Below are 23,125 nucleotides of genomic sequence, written 5' to 3' on the forward strand. Positions count from 1 at the left end.
GGCAATGTAGGTTTCTGTTTTGAGTAAAGGCAGACTAGGTGATTAAGACCAGTTCTCCCTACTGGAGACAATTAGAAAATAATTGTTGAAATATAAACATCTTCTTGAAGATCTTGGAGATCTAGCCAGATAATGAGGAATGTGGGGACAGAAGTGTGAGGCAGAGGTCCACGTCTAAGGATGAGAGTCCATTGTGGGGCTCCTTTCTCCTCTGAAGGCATTTGCTGGATTCCTGAGTGGGGAGGCGGTCAAGGCTGTGAGAGAGCCTTTCTGGACTAAAGCCACAGGTATTAATGTTCAAGACCAGTCAAGCAGGGGGAACTCTAGTGAATCCCCTTTCCTTTGGATTAGGACCATGAGAGCCCGTGTTCTAGAAGGAAGGGTAAATTAGAAATAGGCTACTGTAGAGAGTGCATGTCAGCTTTAGAAACATTCAAATTGTGTAATTGGATTAGGGCGACTCTAGGGTGCTTGTGCCCGTAGGTATGTGGAAGAAGCAAGGCAAATCTCTGAAGGATCATTGTAGGCTTCAAATTACTAATACAAACAGTTTTGCAAGAAAAATTTCTGCCACATAACAAAATGACAAGATACATGAGAAGAGACTGTAAACAAAATCAGAAATGACAGTAAAAGTGGATCTATACAGGTACCAGATTTTGGAGTTACACATAAGACTTAAAAATAATTATAATTATGTTCAAGTGGAGAAAAATTTGAGAAAGTTGGCAGAGAATTGAAAATTTTAAAAATAGAACCAAATAGAAATTCAATAACTGAATGAAAATTAAGAACTTCAAGTGGCATTATATCAACAATTTATTACACCTGAAGAGAGAATAGTGAACTGGAAGAAAGGTCAGAAGAAAATATTCAGAAGGAAATATGTAAAAATGCAACAATGAAAAATTCAGGAAAGAGATAAGAGACATGGAAGATATGGTGAGAAGGGCTAATGTTTGTATAATTGGCATCCTAGAATGGACAGAAGCAATATTTGATGAGATGTAGCTGTGAATTTTTCAAAACTAATGCAATCTACAGATTCAGGAAGCTTTATATACCCCAAGCAGTGTAAGTGTAATCAAATCCACAGTAGGTATACATTAAGTTAAAACTGCTATAAAACCAAAGCAAAAAGAAAATATTAAAAGTAGCCAGAGAAGAATTACAGTTTGCCTTTAAAAGAGTAGTGATTGAGACAGTCAAAAAAAAATAAAAAAAAAAAATAAAAGAGTAGTGATTAGGCTGAAAGCTGATTTTTGCACAGAGCAATAAAAGCTAGATTATCTGTGAAACAGTGAAAGAAGTAACTATTGATACAGATTGTTTTTCCAGTGAAAAGTCTTCAAGGATGAAGGTGAAATAAAATATTTTCAGACAATCAAATATAGGCTTTATCACCTTCCTTCCTGCACTAGAGGAATAACAATCTTTCAGGTAGACTCAAAATTATTCCAGATGAAAGGAAAATTGCAATTTAAGCTTACTCAGTAACATAGATGTAAAAAAAAAAAAATCATCACTAAAATATTAGCAACTGAATGCAGGAGTATATATGAGATGGGTTTTTCCAGGAATGAAAAATTATTTTAACATTTTTTTCAAGAGTCAGTGTAAATCACCATCTGAATGTACTAGAGGACAAAAAATCAGTTTAGTAGATATAGAAAAAAGTGTTTGGTAAAATTCAACCTTCACTTATGATTCAAAACTTTTATCACACCAGGAATAAAAAAAAACTTCATTATTGGATAAAACATATCTACAAAAAAAAAATCTACAAGTAACATTAACCTTAATGGTGAAACAAAATCTCTGATTTGCAACAAAGATTGTACTGTAGAATAGTGGGGAAAGAATGGTAAATGTTGCTGGGACACTTGAATATCCTAAGAGAAAAGAGAGAGGAAAGAAAAGAAATTTGATCCTTGTCTCACAGCATACACACAAAAAACTCTAGTTGGATTGTAGATCAAAATGTGAAAAGCGGCCCTGGCCAGTTGGCTCAGTGGTAGAGCGTCGGCCTGGTGTGCAGGAGTCCCGGGTTCAATTCCCGGCCAGGGCACACAGGAGAAGTGCCCATCTGCTTCTCCACCCCTCCCCCTCTCCTTCCTCTCTATCTCTCTCTTCCCCTCCCGTAGCCAAGGCTCCACTGGAGCAAAGTTTGCCCTGGCGCTGAGGATGGCTCTGTGGCCTCTGCCTCAGGCGCTAGAATGGCTCTGATTGCGGCAGAGCGATGCCCCAAGATGGGCAGAGCATCGCCCCCTGGTGGGCATGCCGGGTGGATCCTGGTCGGGCGCATGCGAGAGTCTGTCTGCCTCCCCGTTTCCAGCTTTGGAAAAATACACACACAAAAAATGTGAAAAGCGATGCAATAAATTTCTCAATGTGGATTATATAGGAAAATAATATCTTGGTCTCAGTGTAGGGAAAGACATCTTAAACAGGATATACAATGACTAATAAAGAAAAATATTGATAAATTTTTACCACATTAACATTTAAGAACTTTGGTCCATCAAAGAACATCATTAAAAGAGGAAAAAGGTAAATTACAAGAGTGTAAGCAGGTTGACAAAACATATAGTTGACAAAAGCTTTGTTTCTGGAACTCCTATAAATAATAAAAAGACAATCCAGCTTTTGGCTTTTATTTCAGAGGAAGCCAAGGTGCAACTTTTTTTAGTCAATCGGTTCATCTGATTCCATCCTCCACCATGCCGCTTAAATTTGACCCCAATGAAATCAAAGCCATACACTTAAGGGGCACTGATGGGAAAGTTGATGCCATGTCTGCTCTAGCCCCTGAGAACAATGCCCTGAGTTTGTTTCCAAAAAAGGTTGATGACATAGTCAAGGCACTCAGTGATTGGAAGAGTTTGAGAATTACAGTGAAACTGACCATAAAGAGAAGATGGGACCAGATTGAGATACCTTCTGCCTCTGTCCTGATTTTTAGAGAACTCTGTATATCCATTAAAGAGATCCTTTGGACTACCTACTCTGTGCGCTGCAATGTTGATGACTGCCACCCTCATGACATAGGTGACATCAACAATGATGTGTTGAAATGCCCATCTAGTTGACAACTACAAAGGAAAGTGTTTCAATAAAGGATTATTTGACCAAAAAAAATTAAATAAAGTCCAGTAGTAAAATAGGCAAGGGACCTGATCTGACACTTTACAAAAGAGAAATTCTGAATGGCCAAGAAACAAGTCATCAGTAATAATGCAAACTAAACAAGCATACACCCACCAGAATGGTCCTGATAAAAAATATTAATATGACCCAAGTTTCAGTGAGCGTACAGAGTAATGGTAAAGCTCCTCAGTGCTAGCAGGAGCAATATTTGATAGCACCCCTTTGGGAAGTATGGCATTATCTACCAAAGTTTATCATTCACATTTCTATGACTTCCCCATTCCATTCCTAGGTTTGTATTCAGTATTAAATGCATGCACATGTGTACCAAGAATGTACCATAAACATATTTTTAGCAACTTTATTCATAGTATCCATAAATGAGAAATAACCCAAATTTCATCAACAGCATATTGATAAATTATATTATACTCATGGAGTTTATACAGCAGTGAAAATGAACTAACTTAACCCACACCAACATGGATGAATCTTTCAAACTTAATGTTGAGTGAAAGAAGCTGGACTTAAAACATTTTTATCATTTGCTTTTATATAGAATTTGGAACATGAAAGTATCACTTTCCATGGTTATGCAATTCAGTAAGGTTTAGGATTTAATAAGATGATGCCTTGGCCTGACCTGTGGTGGCACAGTGGATAAAGCGTCGACCTGGAAATGCTGAGGTTGCCGGTTCGAAACCCTGGGCTTGCCTGGTCAAGGCACATATGAGAGTTGATGCTTCCTGCTCCTCCCCCCCTTCTCTCTCTCCTCTCTCTCTCTCTCCCTCTCTCCTTCCTAAAATGAATAAATAAATAATTAAAAAAGAAAAAAGATGATGCCTGCCAAATGCTAGAAAGTAATTGGCATTAGTAAGTGATCACTAAGTCTTCTTGGCTAGAATAAGAATAATAACACTGGGGAACAATTTTTTTTCCATTTTCTGTTGCATGAGGTTTTAGAACTGTTTCTATATATTTCTGCATCGCTGATTCCAAATCTGAAATACATTTTTTGGTGCATGCTCTAGTGTTTATGCAATTTTAATTTCTTTTTGTTACAGTTAATGGCATGCATTGGTTTTTTGTTTTGTTTTGTTTTTCTGAAGTTGGAAACGGGGAGGCAGTCAGACAGACTCCCGCATGCGCCCGACCGGGATCCACCCAGTATGCCCACCAGGGAGTGATGCTCTGCCCATCTGGGACGTTGCTCTGTTGCAACCAGAGCCATTCTAGCGCCTGAGGCAGAGGCCATAGAGCCATCCCCAGCGCCCGGGCCAACTTTGCTCCAGTGGAGCCTTGGGTGCGGGCGGGGAAGAGAGAGACAGAGAGGAGGGAGAGGGGGAGGGGTGGAGAAGCAGATGGGCGCTTCTCCTGTGTGCCCTGGCTGGGAATCGAAACTGGGACTCCTGCACGCCAGGCCAACGCTCTACCACTGAGCCAACCGGCCAGGACCCATGCATTTGTTTTTAAATTGGAGTTAAAGAGCAACAACTCTTGGATTGAACATAACCACAAGGCAATTAATGTTTTACAAACATCACTTTTACATAATTGTAGTTGTTTTTAAATGTAAAAAATTATTATCTGATAAAAACACCCTCTTATTTTGTTTTAAGATTGAATTATGGTTTCTTGGAGTAGGTGTAAACGTAAGAATAGTCCTGACACCTTCTGTTATATATGTGGCTGTTACACACTTCAACGTCAAAGGTGCAATATTTCATCATTTGTGACATGTACATATATTGCCTATTTTCAAGTTCCCCTTGGCAATCAAGACAAGAATTGGGCTCCTCATATTGTGTGTCATAATTGTGAGGAAATGCTTTGTGACTTGACAAAAGGAAAATGCAAAGGAATGCCTTTTGGTATTCCCATGATTTGGTGTGAACCTAAGGACCACAGTAGTGACTGTTATTTCTGCCTGATCCATACAAAGGGCATCGGCAAGAAAAAAACGGCATATAATCGCATATCCTAATATTCCTTCAGCAATATGACCTATCCCACACTCTCAGACACTCCTGGTTCCAGTTTTCAATGGTTTTATTTCTTCTAAGGACGGAGAAAGTAAACATGGTGATCAAGTGTATTTTGATAAGATGCATGAGGAAATGGATGTAGAATCTGAAGAGTCTTCTTCTGATGCCAAGCAGTCATTAACCCCTCAGCAGTTTAGCCAATCTGAATGACATAAAAATTGTCCTCGACTTTCTGAAGTATGAGGAGCATAACTGGATCATTTGTGTGGATCTTAAAATGGTAAGTTTCCTTCTAGGGCAACAGAGAGGTTTCACGAAGTATCCTTGCTTTCTGTGTTTGTGGGACAGCCGAGCTCGGGAGGAACACTGGACACAGAAGGAGTGGCCAAAACGTGAAGCTCTGGAAGTAGGGATGCAAAATATTGTGAATGAACCTGTAGTTAATCGAGACAGGATCATTTTTCCCCCACTTCACATCAAACTTGGCTTTAATGAAGCAGTTTGTTTAGGCTTTTAATAGAGAAAGTGAATGCTTTCAACATATTATTTCTACTTCTCCTGCCTTGTCGTTTGAGAAGATAAAAGTAGCTGTATTTGATGAACCTCAAATTCAAACCCTCATATGTGACGAAGAATTTGCCAGGAAGATGAATAAGGAGGAGAAAGCAGCATGGCAGTCTTTTGTGGCAGTTACAGAGAACTTCCTTGGCAACAAAAAAGCAGAAAACTATGAACTTCTGGTTCAAAGGATGCTGTTGGCTTTCCGCGACATTGGATGTAACATAAGCGTTAAAATTCACTTTCCCCAAAATCTTAGAGCTGTTAGTGATGAGCAGACTACTGCCAGAGCATCAAATAAGATTGTCCTCAACAAGTACACAAATGCAAGAGCTACAAATGCAAATTTTTGCCTGAATAGAATTTAAATAAGTTGCGCAAATTTTATGATTAAAATAAGTGTTTTCGTATGTTCTATTTCGAAATTGTAGACAAATTCTGATGCAATCATATTTTTTAGTGTATTAGTGTATTTACTGCATTATATAAATTATATTTTCACAAAGATGATGCACAAGAAGCCATTCTACTTCATTATGTTAAACTAAATGTTGAAAATTTTACAATAAGATGAAAACCTAAAATCTTGAATTGTAAAAAAACTAGCTTACACAGAAAAACTGTCAGATTTGAGATCAGCACACTCGAATTAGGTGAGAAAAGTGTTTTTGTGAATGCCACAAAGATTTTGTTCCCCAGTATATTGATTATCAGAATGAAGATGGGATATCTAGCTACTTTAAGTTTAGATTTCTGGACAGAGGCAAACTCTATTTAGGTATTTTGGTCAAAGTTCTTGGTTATAGACATCAGAACTGATTCTGGTTGCAGTAAACAAAGAGGATTGTTGGAAGGATGTAGGAGGGTCACCACGTTGTTGGAAGGCTGAGTAGAGGTTAGGCAACAACATTTTTTTTTTTAGTGTGTATGAGAGAGAGAAGGACAGACAGAAACAGGCAAGGAAGGGAGAGAGATGAGAAGCATCAATTCTTGGTTGTGGCACCTTAGTTGTTCATTGATTGCTTTCTCATATGTGCCTTGACCGGGGGGCTCTAGCAGAGTGAGTCACCCCTTGCTCAAGCCAGTGACCTTGGACTCAAGCCAGTGATGGTGGGTTAAAGCCAGAGACCATTGGGCATGTCTATGATCCCATGCTCAAGGCAGCGACCCTGTGCCCAAACTGGTCATCCCAGGCCAATGCTCTATCCACTGTGCCACAATCCTGGGCGGGCAGGCAACATTTGGTGAGGGCTCTTAGCCATGAGATAGATTCTGTCTCTTTTATACAACTCCTATTTCAAATTACTGGGAATATTTTTGGACACGTGCCTGTTTCCTAACTTCCTGGGGCTGATGAAAGGAGGGTCTTCCATGCTGACTTTCACTGTGTACTATTTGCAATGTCAGCCCCCTCCTCTGTCAGGAGGAGAAGGTTAAGTGTTTGAAAACCAAGATTTGCAGGTCCTGGAAGAACCTGCAAATGGAATGTGTGTCATCCTCGAGGGGTGTCAGGGACTTTAAATGAACCAGAATCTGTAAACCATTAAACTTTATACAGCTTCTCAGCACAGTTCTAGAATATGTCACAGATGGTTTGTGAACACTTGGCAAAGAAAATAAGGGTTACTAGGAGCCAACATAGGCATATTGCACATAAATTTGTCCATCTAATTATTTTGTAATCAAGTCCTCTCTGTCTCAACTACCACTGAGTCCTCACTATCTCTCTCATGTGAACTTCTGCAGAGGCCTCCAATCTGATCTGGTAAAAATCCATCCTACCAGCAGCTTTCATAGAATTCTACTAAAGAATAAAATATGACGTGTCATTTCCTACCTTAAAATTCTTCATCACCTGTGAGATAAAGGCCCTTGACAGTCCTCCTGGCTAGACTGAAAGCTTCATGAAGGCCAGAACTGTGTCTGCTTTCGTGCATTATCTCCAGTACCTAGCATGGGGCCAGGGGCTAGTAGGAGTTTGGTAAGTATGGAGTTAAACTGACAGACCTTTTGTCTCTTGGCTCTTCTCTGCACTCTTCTAAACACACTGACCTGGCATGGTGTTTTGTTTGTTTTACTGATGTTTACTTTTTTTATTTCCATGCAATGCCTTTGAATACTTTAAAACTTTTTATGTATACAATACAGTATTATTAATTATAGAGACAGTGTTGTGCAGCAGATCTCTAGAACTTTCCCATCTTATATAATTGTTTATGCCCATTGATTAGCAACTCCCTATTTTCCCTTCCCCCAGCCCCAACCACCATTGCATCCTATGAATTTGACTGATTTAGGTGGGATGAATTCATGATTTTGTGTGTGTGTGATATTTTACTTAGACTGTTTTCTGAATGCTATTTTTCAAGAAAAAGAACTAAGACTCCTTAGAGAAATGGCTGGTTCCAGGTCTGGGGCAAGACATTTATAAGAGGATCTTGGAACTTATGCTATAAGCCAAACTACTGTGTTCATGTTAAAAGGACACAGGAGCTAACTCTAAGGAGCTTCTGGCCAAAAGTAGGGAAACCTGAAATATATAAAAATATTAGAATTGTGTTTCTAATGCTTCTAAATCATGTTTCTAACACTAAAACCAAATAATTGTATAGAGGTTGCTATGATTCTAACTCAGTATTCTGAAAATTGGTGAAGACTCAGTTCTTTATCCTGCTTCTCAGAGTAACCATTTAGAGTTGATATAAGGAAGTTTTTTAATAGAAGAATTCTAACTAATAAATGGAGGAAGTGCTAGAATTAGAAATATAGTTTTTATCCTCTAATAAAGTGATGGATCTATTTTAGACAATGATCATGAATGGCTGCTAAAGCCATCAGAGGCATTAGGCTGAGCATATGAATCCAGTGATCAATGTTTGCATAATTAAAGTTGTGACAAGCATATATTAGGTTCTTTCTGATGTGATGCAGTAGGGAACTACAAGTATTCTTGTGAGAATGAAACAAAATTCGAATCTAGCTGACCTTCAAGGTCAGCACTGTCCAATAGAATTTTCTTTGATGATTAAAAATCTTTCTGTGCTGTTCAGTACAGTAGCCACTAGCAACTGTGGCTTTTGAGTACTTGAAATGTGGCTAGTGAGACAGGGGACTGAATTTAACATTTCATTTACCTTTAATTAATTTAAATTTAACCACACAAACTAGTGGCTACTAGTATTAAACAGCACAGCTCTAGAACTATGACCAGTTTCCAGGTAATACAGGGGGTAGAAGAATATCAAAATGACACCACCAATTGCATAATTGGCCAAATTTAGAATATGTGAAAATCTGCATGTCACATGATCTTGTTAAATTTTTATTTCAACAAGTATGTTGTGTGAAAAACAATTGGGTGAAGATTGATACAGATTAAGAAACTTAAGATACATATAAGCTAAATTTAGTGTTGAGCCTTATTTAGATCCTGATTCAAACAAACCAGCTGTTAGAAAAAATCTTTGAAACAGTTGGGGAGATTTGAACATGAACTGGGTTTTAAATATCCTGGACATGGCAATTTTGTAGGAGTGATAATGATACTCTAGCTATGTTGAGAGCCTTTTCCTTTAGAGATGTATTCTAAATGGATATAATGTACCTGTGTATGTGGTAGGGGGATAGGGAGGTGTAGGGGAGAGCTGAAACAAGATGTAAGATGAGAAGATAGGTAATGGTACCTGAGTCTAGTCTCTAGTTTTGTGTATATCTAAATTTTTCTAAAATGAAGTTTTTACACAACAGTAATTCATGTAATTAAAAGTATAAGGAGTAACAAGGGAATAATTTACTCAATTCAAAATAGAAGGAGGAGATCTGTTTGGCAAGGGGCATTAAGCAAGGGACCTATAAAATACTAATAATTAACCTAGTTGGTGAGTACGCAGATATTGGTATTATTATTAACATTTTTAGCTTTGTGCCTGCTTCTCATATAGTGTTTAATATGTAGGATATATTTTACAATAAAAAGTAAAAGCATAAAAGAAATTGTACAGAATCCACTTGGAGGAAGCACAGTTGGGCCTCATGGTAGAAGGTGTTCAGGTAGACTGTGTATCTGTTTTCTTCCTGGACCCCATGGTTTCTTGTTTCTTCTCTTTGCTTGAATGCATCATTTCCCCATCTCTGACAACTGTCTTCTCTGCTTAGTTATCTGCTTTTACACAGCCTGTGAAGGCTTCTACAAGTGGCAGAATCAATCCCTCACCTCACTGAGGCTCTTTAGTCTGTTGTGCTCTCTAATACCAACTCCAGATATTTGGGAAGAGAATTGGACTGACTTTTGGGCAGAGGCTCACCCAAAAGCAATAAATGTGCTATGGCCAGCATAGTGCACCTTGGTCATAGGGCCTGCCCCTTCCAAGGCTATTTACAGGGGAAGTTCTTAAGAAACAATTATAGATTGCTCTGTTTAACAACATAGTCTGTAATGGTGAAAGCTTTGAAACAGTCTCTATCTCTCAAAATAGAGGCTTAGGGATTGGTTAAAGAAATTATGGTATACAGTGGTAGAGCGTCGGCCTGGCGTGCAGGAGTCCCGGGTTCGATTCCCTGCCAGGGCATACAGGAGAAGCGCCCATCTGCTTCTCCACCCCTCCCCCTCTCCCTCCTTTCTGTCTCTCTCTTCCCCTCCCTCAGCCAAGGCTCCATTGGAGCAAAGTTGGCCTGGGCGCTGAGGATGGCTCCATGGCCTCTGCCTCAGGCGCTAAAATGGCTCTGGTTGCAACAGAGCAACACCCCAGATGGGCAGAGCATTGCCCCCTGGTGGACATGCTGGGTGGATCCCAGTCGGGCGCATGCGGGAGTCTGTCTGACTGCCTCCCTGTTTCCAACTTCAGAAAAATACAAAAAAAAAAAAAAAAAAAGAAATGGTATAGCCTTTGAGATAATATGCAGCCATTTTGATTCTGAAAGATGTTCATGAACAATGTTCAATAATATTTGGTGCATGGTCCTTTAAGAAATATAAATATATACATTTGTGCTGAGCCCTAAAATGAGTGGAAACTGTAAAACATTAATGAATAATTAATGAAAACTATATTTTGGAGAATCCTGAACTACTGAGTTTTCTAGTTCAGCTGATCAGCTCATGGTATAATATGTCCAGTAGAACCTGTAGTCTCCATGCTGCACACAAAGTTGATGCCTGAGGGAAAATATGTAAATATATTTATAAACATATAAATATATTTCTGTAATGATATACACCAACATGTTAACAATGGTTATCTTTGGCTACTACAATTGTAGTTTGTAGTTGTTTTTTCTTTTTCTTCATTTTTTTTTTTTTTTTTGCTTATCTATGTTTCCTGATATCTTTTTATACCGACTAGATTATTTGTATATTAAAGTCTGGATGGGTAAATGCAAAATGTTTTCTTATTCATATTTAATTTGAAATAATATGGATGTTTAAAGTCCTGCATTTAAGTTAAAAACTCAGTTATTTCCCAAATCTGTTTCAAAAACAGACCGTTTGGAGTAAGTTTATTTCTATAAGTCCTGAAGATCTTGATTGACTTATGGAGGCCAACAGTGTAAGTTTTCAGTTAAAAAAATTTGAGTGTCATCTTAGGATATTACGTCAAGAAATACTGTGTCCTTATGAAGAGATGATTGTCTCAGTATACTCTGCATGGATTTGAACACATTTGAAAAAGTTGTTTATTTTAGCTCGTTACTTTAAGCAGGACAAAGTGGAACAGCTCTGGCCAGCATGTTCTGGCCAGCAGGGTCAGAGAGCTTCAGGGATGGTTTGAGAGGACTGGAGGAGGTCAGCCTGGAAGGTGACCTGCAGGAAATGTGATAGCAGGCTGTAAATATCTGAAAGGATGTTGTGGGAGGATTGATGGAATTGCAGAATTTATTAGGAAGCAGATTTTACTTAGGTCAACACAGGCAAGAACTTTCTATTCTCATTATCTCTCACTGAAAAGGGCCTCTTCACAGAGTGGCAGAGACTGGGGAACATCTGGCGATTATCTTAGACTCTGTTCTTTTGTTGATATGTGTAAATTAAACCTTAGTCTCCTCCTGTGTGTCTCATTTACTCTCACATCTCTACCACACTCGCAACACTCTGATACCAGATGTGTGGGGGGGGTACCCACACCAAGCAATTCTGTAACACCAGCTCTATGTCCTACAATTTAACTTAATTCTGATACTGTACTTGAAGATAGGCCCAGTCCCGCAAGACTGTCTCCCCCACTTCAGATGTCAGTGTGAAAGTAGTAGGTCTCCAGGTTACCACAACTTCTGTCCTCCTCGGCTATAAATTGGAGGATCCCATGACCCACTTCCCTCTTGGATTTGATTATGTGTTAGAACAACTCACAGAACTCAGGGAAACATGTTTACCGGTTTATGAAAGGCTATGGTGAAGGATACATAGAAATAGTCAGATGAAGATGAAGAGAAGATACCCAGGGCGAGGCCTGGGAGGCTCCGGAGCCCAGGAGCTTCTGTCTCCATGGAGTTGGGAGGCGGTGCTCTCCTAGTACATAGATGAGTTCACCAACTTGGAAGCTCCTGTACTTTTGGATTATTATGAAGGCTTCAGCACACAGGCATAGTAGATAATTACCGGTAACTATTTCCAGCCCCACTACTCATGCTGAAGAATGGAGGGTGGGGCTGAAAATCCCAAGCTTCTAATCATGGCTTGGCCTTCTTTCTGGTGACCCTTCCAGGAGCCCACCAAGAGTCACCTCATTAGAACAAAAGACATATCTATCACCCAGGAAATTCCTAGGGATTTAGGAACTTGAGTCAAAGACCAAATAGAACAAAAGATGTCCCTAGTACTCTTATCACTTAGGAAATTATAAGTTTTAGGAGTTCTGTGCCAGGACCCAAGAGCAGAGACCAATATATATGTATTTTCTATTATCTTACAAGAGGGAAATCTCATGGCATGGAAAGAAAAATAGATCTTAATTTACAAAGAAATGAGACTAGATTAAAATTGGATCACAAATATTTGCCTATCATTTACCATTTTTACTTTGCTACCAAACTCCGAGGTTTTCTTAAGTAAGTTATATTTTGAATTGAGAAATGAACTTTGGGTTTCAGTTTTTTGCTGTCTTAGCTAGAGGAGGTTAACCAGGGGTTATCTAAACACGCACTGAACTGTATGTTTATCTGAGCGCTCAAGGAAAGGCTAAAATAATAAACCACAAAATTAACTAGTACCTAATGGTTATCAGCATGACTGCCTAGTTTGAATCTTGTCTCTATGCCTTATTTTTCTTGCCTGCAAAATGGTAATGATAATACCAGCCATAGGCTTGCTGTGAGCTTGGAAACAGCCTTCAATATGCATTTCAACCTGTATACCCCTTGAGGGTGCCTAACAGTATTCACTAAGTCATTGGTGAATGAGTAAGTGAATGAAATGACAAAAATCTTTTACCTGATCTTGGATACAGTGATCTGAGCTTATTGACTAGAGAGGTGGCACTCTACTTCGGCACTGAATTCCAGCTCGCTTCATTGTACATACATCTCACTCTGCGCTGTATTTTCTGCCTAATTTAACCAATTGCTTTCTGAGAAATAATGATTCTTGAATTAGGATTAATTCTGTAGGTACTTGTTTTGGAAAATGCCCTTTTTTAAATAAATGGGTAATGACTATCTGAGAATATTTGAATGACTTGAATAATTTATATACTGGGCCTCCCAGAATATTTTTGGAAAGGGAAAGTGTTTGAAACTGCCAGATTTTTTAAAAAAAGATGCAAGATGATGATTGTGCTTCCTCTTAGATGTTGAATTTTTCTTTCCATGGTTTTCTAGAGAATGCAGGTCTAGAAAACACCAAGGTCACCTCTCCAGTGTCTTCTGCCTCTGATCCAGAGCCCCATTCCTCACCCTACAGGTAGGGACAGCAACTGCTTTGGATAAAATTCTTCTAGACTTTTTCTCTTCTGAGATAAGCAAATAGTGAAAGAAGTGGGCAGCAACTTTAAGGAGAAAGACAATTTGAAGTGAAAGGTATGAATGGTTTTGTCATTAATTAATCAACTCTTAAATGTATTTAGGGGAAATGTCAAATCTATTTCAAGTTATAAAATGTTCTTTTACTCACAGAGACTAAAATTATAATGAATAGTGTAGTGTCTTTATGTTCTCCTGAAGACTAGGTTCAAATGTGAAGTGGACCCCAGATGGACTTTCAAGAAAACATTTGTTTGATTTTTACTCATAAAATGTGCACACACGCACACTATTAGAGGCAGATTTTATTATGTAATTTTCAGACTAAATCATTATGATGACCTTCAAATTCTCACTTTAATTTCCCTTTCTGTCTATCTCATCCCCCCATCATCAGTGAAATCAGAGTGTCTAGCAGAAAGGGAAGAGTTCTACTGAGCCCTAGAATGAGTGGACACATGAAACTTTAATGGAATAATTAATGAAAAACTGTATTCTGGAGAACCCTGAGCTGGTGGATATTATAGTCCCACTGATCAGGGGATAGTATAGTGTTGACAAGCAGAATCTATGATTTTCATATCTCACACAAAATTGATGGCTGGGGAATATCAAAATATTTTTTAAAATCTGTTCTTGAGTAGAAGTTCTTTCTTCTTACCTTTGTATATGAAATACAACTCTTTTCTCCCAGAATTCAGATGATGGAAGAGAAGGATTAATATAGTTGGTGAATACAAAGAAAACCAGTTAGAAGGTGACAGAAGACAATTGGACTTTGGGTGGTGGGAATGCAGCATAATCAAATGTCAAAATAACCTAGAGTTCTTTTCTCTGAACATATGTACCTTGATTTATCAATGTCACCCCATTAAAATTAATTAAAAATATATACAGTTGGTGATAATAATTTAAAGCCACAGTTAATAGGTTTCTCTGTAATAATAAAATTGTTACTTTTTATTGAATATTAATATTTGCTCAGTACTATTCCAGGTGTTAAAATGTGTTATCTCACGTAATCCTCATAACAATCTTTATTAAATAAGTATATATCTACTGTTTTTTTTCAGATGAGGAAAATTAAACAGTGAATTCAGTAATTTGTCCCAGTTCACCCAGCTGTAGGCTTGTTTGACTATAAAGCTTAGTCTCATAAGTAGCAACAGAAGAATTTTGAGTTCTGTGCTTAGAGCTACTATGTTACTATATATAACACTCCTTTTAGAAGACATAGCCTCCTGGAGGCTATGGTTATTTGAGACAATTCATGTCATAAAATCCCCTGAGGAGAATTTCCATTTTTCTGCCATCACCCTTTTTCCATTGATTTTGAAGGATCTTTGGGGTATGGGTTTTGGCCCAGAACTGATTTTTCCTCCTAATACATTTTTTTTGAGTGAGGAATGTAGAACATTCTTAGAAAAAAGGAGATTTAATTTTAAAGTGTTGTTTCTAAAATCTAGTGTGAAAAAAAAATCAGTGATCATGATGTTTAGTGCCTGTAGTTTAGTGTTTGTGTTTTGTGTGTGCTGGAAATGGAAACAGCACAACTCTTATCTTTGCTAGTAAGGCTGGCCGCTGGCTGGCCAGGCAGGCCCCTTCCTTTGGGATGGCCTCCCTGTTCCGGGTCAGCACGGCCAGAAGGCTTACAGTGGGAGTTTTTCCTTTATGTGCTTTATCATCATTGGCATCGAGTGATTTGCAATTTATCTTTCCCAAAATACCCTTCACTGATTCTTCAGAGCATGAATTGCTAATGCGCATATGAAATTTATGTGGCTATTGCATGTCCTGTTTAAAATATTTTTTTAATAAGCAGAACCATATTTGTGTAAAGTAGCATGCAGAAAGGCAAAGAAGAGACTAAATCTTAGATGCCGTGTACAGTAAGGGCAGGCTAATGGCCTGATTAACTTGTATTCTCACATTCCAAATATTCCTCTGTTCCCAAACAAAAATGAAATGACTTATTTATTCAACAAATAATTATTGGGTGTCTACTATTTATTCATTGAACAGATAGTTACCGAGAGTTTGCTGGGTAGCTGGCACTATTCTAGGTACTGAAGATGCCACAAATGAACAAGCAATCCAAGTCCCTGGTCTCATGGAATTTATATTCCAGTGAGGGAGGCAGACATAAAACAAGTCTGCATCGTAAATAAGTTGCTATCAACTGTAGGATGAACTGCTATTTTATGTACCAGCAAGAAACAAAATAATACCCAGGATAGTGAGTCTCATAACGGCTACACTTGGAACTCTGGTTCAACAAAAGTCTGTACCTTCAGTGAAAAGATAAACAAGGTGGGGAAATCGCTCTATAAGCAGAGGACAGCCAGGAAACGTGAATGTCTCAACCATGGCACTGTACGAAGTCAGGGCAAAAGACTATGTCCCCTGAGAATGCGAACTACAAGTTTGTCGTCCCCAGTTTGTTTTCTAAATTCACTCTGCCAGTGTGGTCTAAACCAGGGGTAGTCAACCTTTTTATACCTACCGCCCACTTTTGTATCTGTTAGTAGTAAAATTTTCTAACCGCCCACCAGTTCCACAGTAATGGTGATTTATAAAGTAGGGAAGTAACTTTACTTTATAAAATTTATAAAGCAGAGTTACAGCAAGTTAAAGCATATAATAATAATTACTTACCAAATACTTTATGTGGGATTTTTGCTAAGTTTGGCAGAATAAATCTTTATAAAAGAACTTACTCTAGTTAAATCTATCTTTTTATTTATACTTTGGTTGCTCCGCTATACCCACTATGAAAGCTGGAATGCCCACTAGTGGGCAGTAGGGACCAGGTTGACTACCACTAGTGGGCGGTAGGGACCAGGTTGACTACCACTGGTCTAAATGAAGCCTTAAACAGAATTTCCAGTCGACTATATTGGTAGCACTCCCAAGCACTGGCAGAAGCAAATGTAAATCTCCTGTGGACGGACTCAATGCAGTCCAGGCCTGAGGCAGTTTTAAGACACCACTGATTTTTAGGACATCTCATATTTCAGTTGTACTAAAATCTGAAAACAAATATGCATCTTGTAGTCAACAAAATATAGTATGTAATATGATATGTCAGGCAGTAATGGGTGCAGTGAAGAAAAGTGAACCGGAGGGAGGGTACAAAGAGGGCTCGGGCCAGGGAGGGGAGAGCCACTCTATATTTAGGCGCCTGGAAAGCCTCCTGACAGCCATGGCTGCGCAGACACCTGAAGGAAGGAAGCCAGAAGGTAGCCGTGGAAAGGGGATTTCTAGGCAGAGGTGATGGCAGGCACAGAAACCCTCAAGTGGAAGAGTGCTTGAATTGTTTGAGGATTCTCTAGGGCAGGGGTCCCCAAACTTTTTACACAGGGGCCAGTTCACTGTCCCTCAGACTGTTGGAGGGCCAGACTATAAAAAAAACTATGAACAAATCCCTATGCACACTGCACATATCTTATTTTAAAGTAAAAAAACAAAATGGGAACAAATACAATATTTAAAATAAAGAACAAGTAAATTTAAATCAACAAACTGACCAGTATTTCAATGGGAACTATGCTGCTCTCACCACCAATGAAAGAGGTGCCCTTCCAGAAGTGCAGCGGGGGCCGGATAAATGGCCTCAGGGGGCCGCATGTGGCCCGCGGGCCATAGTTTGGGGACCCCTGCTCTAGGGATTCAGAGGTCCTTGTGACTGGAGTGGACTGGGCAAGGCGAGATGAGATCATTCTAGGAGAGATAGGGTCAGAGTGCAGAGGGCCTTAGGGTTCCATGTGACAGGCTTGGCTGCAGATACTGTCAGACAGAGGGTGTAAGGCCCAGCCCAGGCCATCAAACTCACCTAATAGACAGATAATAAATAGTGTCAAGAAACAGAAATGGACTGTAATTTCTGGGTTGAAGAGGATAGAATAGGCTTACAACATGGATCAGTTTATAATTTACACAGGATTACCCAAGCAAACCCATAAAATTCAACAGTATTCCACAGCTCTAATTTTAGTAACTCTCTTGTTTGTTCTGAGGTAGGTTGGAGTTACTTGGGTATTCTGAAAGATGGCTCTGTTTTATCTGAAGAAGAGGTGATTTATAAGCTACGACTGTTTTTTTCCTTGTTTACATTGAGAGAAAGCAAGAAAGAAGAAAGGAAGGAAGGGAAGGAGGAAGGAAGGAAAAGAAGTAACTGACAAACTCCCAAACAAGCCCTCTGTTTCCCCATGTGGTTTAGAGTACTGTTCCCCAATCATCTACTCGGAGGAAATGATGCCCTAAAGCAGCAGTTTTCAAAATTTTACTCCCCAAAGAATTTTGTTGATGTGGGTTATATCTACCAATGTTTGCTATATTAGAAATTAAAACTGAAATTAAAAATTGTTATTGATTCACTTAAAAAGAACAATACCAAACTCATTACATGTTAATATATATAAAATGTTTTTAATGAAAAACAATTATTTTCTGAAGCAAAAAATACTTTAGAGAGAAGTGATGGAGTAAATCTCTTTAATGTCTGTCTTAACAAAAGACAGTTGGATTCTCAGATCTGCTTCTGCATTCATTCTGTTACGATAATATCACATGTAGTCTCTGGAAAACTCCACCGTATATACTTGAGAAGATGAGAAAAGACAAATCTTATTTTAAAATTATTATGAAAAAGTTTGACTTCACTCCCCTGAATGACTATTAAGGACCCAGAGGTCCCAGGTGATACTTTGATAACTGCTGCTCTGAAGAATCCATGCCACCTCCTGTCGGAAACAAGGTCCCGAGGCCTGGGGGTGTTCTGCAGCCCTGGCACTTCATGCCCTTTCTACTCTGGAAGCCAGGGGGAATTGAAGAAAGCATAATCATTCCCTTGCTTCTTTAAAATCAACCTTTCAAATAGATGGCGTTTAAGTCACTGGGATAGTAGATAAACGTGCTTAAAGAGGAAATAAAGTGATTACCTTTTCGTATTATTACCCAGTGAATTGGGTGCAGTATGGATATTCGTGATAGGGTTGCGAAAGGTGATATGTGAATGGAAATGCTGGAAAACTGCTCCTGGGATAGCTGGACAGAGAGCACCCTGCTAATCAGTTTGTACTGCCTTTGTTTTGGTGATCAGTTTCTTTGCTTCTAACAAGTGGCTTTATGTATATTGGGATTCTAACTCTTGTTGAAATTCTGTGTGGAATAAATAGCCTGGGTTCGAGTGAGGAATTAAAGCCATTCCTGCAGTCCACGTCAGATGACTGAGCTATGTATTTAACATGGTTCTTGGAGCCTGGAATGTGGCTCCGTCAGTCTGGGGGCCCTCACATACTGTCACCACTTGATTGTAGGCCAGCTCAGCCCTGGGCAGTGGTCAGCTAAGTTGACAGTAGACCTGAATGCCAGAGGAGAGTAGGGGTTGTGGGGTGTGTCCTATGAAAGTTGTTATATTTCTGAGTTTCTCCAGGGTTCTTGTGCCTTTTAAAAGAGACTTTGAACTGACACGCTGTCTCCCTCCGAGAGGCCGCAGATGGTGTCTCCAGTGAGTGAGGATGCCCAGGAAGATCCCCGGAAAGCAGCCCGGGCCTTGGAGGCTCAGGCCTTGGTGGAGCAGGGAGCGCGGCCTGCAGACCAGGCCCAGGACCTCAGCAAGGTACGGAGCTCATTCTTGCTCTCTCTTTGAAAAGGAGGAGTTTATGGCACCAGAATTTAGATACATATGGATGGGTTGGAATTACAAGTCACTGTGAGGGTGGCTCACAGAATTCTCTACTCTCTTTGGACATCTCACTTTTAATTATTTGGAGAATGATCATGTGTATCTTCCACCACAGGGCCCATCACTGTACCAGCACCCAGCAGGCACCTCGTTACAAAATGAAGTGTTAGAATAAATGTTTATATGCTACCTGAAATCCTCTCAATGTGAGGAGCCTTAAGCCATTGGACTGTGTTTTAGTCTCACTTTTCTTGTGGTAGATCTCCCAGATCTATGGTAAAGGGTCCATAGAAATGGTATCGATAGCTGTGGCCTGCCTGACATGGAAGAAAGAGTTGTTCGTATCATTGTTAACATACATATTATAATAAGAAATGGTATTAATGTCAGTAAAGACAATGCAAACATTATAATGCATTTGCATAATACATTAGAGTTTATAAAGCTTTTTTTTTGACAGAGACAGAGAATCAGAGAGAGAGACAGGGACAGACAGACAGGAAGGGAGAGAGATGAGAAGTATCAGTTCTTTGTTGCAGCTCCTTATTTGTTGAGTGATTGCTTTCTCATATGTACCTTGATGAGGGTGGGGGGGCTACAGCAGAGTGAGTGACCCCTTGCTCAAGCCAGCGACCTTGGACTCAAGCCAGTGACCATGAGGTGGTGTCTGTGAACCGATGCTCAAGCTGGTGAGCCCGTGCTCAAGCCGGCGACCTCGGGGTTTTGAACCTGGGTCCTCCACATCCCAGTCTAATGTTCTGTCTGCTGCGCCACTGCCTGGTCAGGCTGTAAAGCATTTTATCCACAATATTTATTTACTCCTGAGAATAATCCTGTGAGACAGGTACCATTTTGTTCCCATTTTACAGATAAGAAAACTGGATTAAGAGCTGTTAGTGACTTTACTAAGTCTATGTAGCTAATAAGTTACAAGGTAATATTTTGTTTAGCCTTCTGGAAAAGGAAAGACTGATTTAAGCAAGTTAGCCACAGTCTGATTCATCTCATTTAGCAATGGAATTAAGAACCAAAAGACTTAATTCTTCAGAAACAGGCTGTATGAGAATATAGTCTGGGAAGATTACAAAATTGATTTATTTATTTCTTGCAAATATAATCTGGCTTCTTAACTGGACTGCTGTCTTGCTGATATGCTCTCCCATGTTGGTATACTTCTTGAGTTGCCTGCCGACTGCTTGGAGAAGGAACAAGAAATTAAAGCATAATAGTGTGAAACAGAGGAACACTAATCTGAGTGACCTGAAGAGAAGCCCACTAGGGAGAGACTGAAGGACTTCCATGGGTTATCAAGGGCTTTGAGTATCGTGTGACATTCGTACTCTTCCATGCAGGTTAGGTGTCGGGCAGCAAATATACTGTTTAAATACATATCCTGGGAAATTTAAATTATTTATAGAACACTGATAGTGGATGAGACAACTAATAGTTTACGACATCTAAGGTGTGCCATGGATGAGAGAGAGGGACAGAGACAATAAACTGGATTCTCTCTGCAGTGCTTTGGTGAATTGATAGACAGTGACCTGGAAGGAACCTTTGACTGGGAGCTGTAGTAGGAGGATTGTGTGGCCGAGTGGGAGCTGAGCTAAACCCCGGGTGCAGGAGCTGTCGTGAGGCACGACCTGCAGGGAGGCTGCGTAGACCAAGGCGGCCTAGAAACACTGCTGGTGCAGAAGTCAGTAGCAAGCTTTGAAGATGTTTGTGGGCAAGGATTTTATAAAGTGTCTTGAACAGGAAAGTTGCAAAAGGTAGGAGAGAGTAAGAAAAAATCTTCAAAGTAGGCAACATTTTGGTAGCCCTGAAAAGTTAGTAGAATTTATTAGCAGCCTATACCTGGAGTAAAGAGAGGGAATGGTGAATGGCCCTTAGGCTTAGAGTGGGAGAGTGGAGGTAAGAAGGCAGGGTGGGCAGCCTTTGTTTGAAAAGAGGCTAATTGGAATCTGCCGCTCTAGTATTCCTCTAACTGGAATTTTATTGTGCAGATGGCCAAGTATCAAGCTCCACAGAGGGCTGGGGACATCGTTATGATCCAATCTGAGCACACAGGAGCTGTAGATGTTCTTTCAGCTGACTTGGAGTCTGCAGACCTTCTGGGGGACCACAGGAAAGGTGAGACCTTTGGGAGTATGTGTATGGAAGGGGTTTTTCCTGTTGCCAGTGGGTACTTAAAGAAAGGCAGGCAGACAGATGGAAGGAAAGGAAATCAAGAAGCCAGTAGAAAGAATGTCTTTGACTGGGACACCTCCTTAAGCAAAGTGCCAGGGGTGGCAGCATTTCCTCTTGATTTCTCAATAGTAAGCTGCCTGTTCTTTCAGTCTCCCCACCTCTGATAGCTCCTCCGTGCATCTGGACTTTTGCCAAGATGAAGGAATTCAAAAGCAAGCTGGGCAAAGAGAAGAACAGCTGTCTGGTGGTGAAGCGGGGTGAGGTAGTGACCATACGGGTACCTACCCACCCAGAGGGCAAGCGTGTCTGCTGGGAGTTTGCAACTGATGACTATGATATTGGCTTTGGAGTTTATTTTGACTGGACCCCTGTAACTAGCACTGACATAACTGTACAAGTCAGCGATTCCAGTGAGGATGAGGATGAAGATGAGGAAGAAGAGGAGATTGAAGGTAAATTTAACTTTAACTTGGTTTGCGGTTGCCTTTCCAGGCTTAGCCTAGTGACCACTTTCTGTGTTGTACCAGCCCTCCTCTTCCTTAGAATGCAGGTGAGGAATCCCTTTCAGCATCCCCAGCTGGGTTGAGCGATGCAGACCACAGTCAGGCCCTCAAAGAACATTCTGCTGGGATTGGTCGAAAGCTACTTTTCCTTTTAATCAGTACCTGCTGTTTCCAACACCTCCCTGGGGACAGGGAGCAGATGGGTCAGTGCTGTTGTATATAGAGGCAGTGTTTTTCAGATCACGTATAAACCTGAGATGATTCTTCATTTCTCTCTTAGTTTTACGATATTTACATTTATTCTTGGCCTGGAACCAAACTGAGTGATTACAGTTCACTAAATGTACCCATTCTCACACACCCCCAAACAGTCGCTGCTGGCTGACTACTGTTTACTTCTTTATTTTAAGCCTAGAGCAGTTTTGTTTTGTTTGTTTATTTTTAGAAAATTAAATTTAACGGGGGTGACATTGATCAACAAGAGTATGTAGATTTCAGGTAAACATCTCCACATCATTTGAACAGTTTGACTTTCAGTGATGGATATGCAACATGATCAATGTTGCATATCCATCACTGAAAGTCAAATCATCCTTCGTCACCTTATATTTGTCCCTCTATACCCTTCCCCCAACCCCTTCCTCCAAGCCCTTCCCCCCACTCCTCCCCACATCACCCAACCACTGCACTCTTATCTATGTCCATGAGTTTCAATTTTGTATCCCACTTATGTGTGGAATCATACAGTTTTTAGCTTTTTAAAAGTAGTTTTTGTGCTCTATATTAGTTGTTACTTGCAACACCTTCTCAGGATGGCCCTGAGGCATTATTTTCTGTGTGTGTGTGTGGGGGGGGAAATGGAATATAAGAGTAGCTTCTAAGCATTAGCTTTATTCCTTGATTTTTCTATGTCATCTTAAAATCAATTCCTTAACTTGCTTCTTTATGGACAAGCAAGACTGCAGGGAAATCTTGAGGTATTTAGGGAAGAGAAGAACCTTATATCTTGTTTGCTGCTCTTTAGGAGACCAAGTGGAAGTTTTAGGTCACTCTGGACACTGTTTGCCTGCATTTCCTGCCTCCATTAGCTAGTTCTTTCTACTATT

The 23,125-nt window shown here is 39.9% G+C and overlaps 1 protein-coding gene across 1 annotated transcript in view; it reads left to right on the plus strand.

Annotated features, from left to right (window-relative positions):
* Positions 1-23,125, plus strand: part of TMED8 (transmembrane p24 trafficking protein family member 8) — a 39,053-nt gene that overhangs the window by 8,287 nt on the left and 7,641 nt on the right. The window contains exons 2-5 of the mRNA XM_066273177.1: positions 13,503-13,584; positions 19,134-19,263; positions 21,333-21,459; positions 21,666-21,968. Coding sequence (XP_066129274.1) covers positions 13,503-13,584; positions 19,134-19,263; positions 21,333-21,459; positions 21,666-21,968 — 642 coding nt within the window. The remainder of the gene's footprint in view (positions 1-13,502; positions 13,585-19,133; positions 19,264-21,332; positions 21,460-21,665; positions 21,969-23,125) is intronic.

The sequence above is a fragment of the Saccopteryx bilineata genome, chromosome 4 (assembly GCF_036850765.1).
Source record: "Saccopteryx bilineata isolate mSacBil1 chromosome 4, mSacBil1_pri_phased_curated, whole genome shotgun sequence".
Lineage (NCBI taxonomy): Eukaryota > Metazoa > Chordata > Mammalia > Chiroptera > Emballonuridae > Saccopteryx > Saccopteryx bilineata.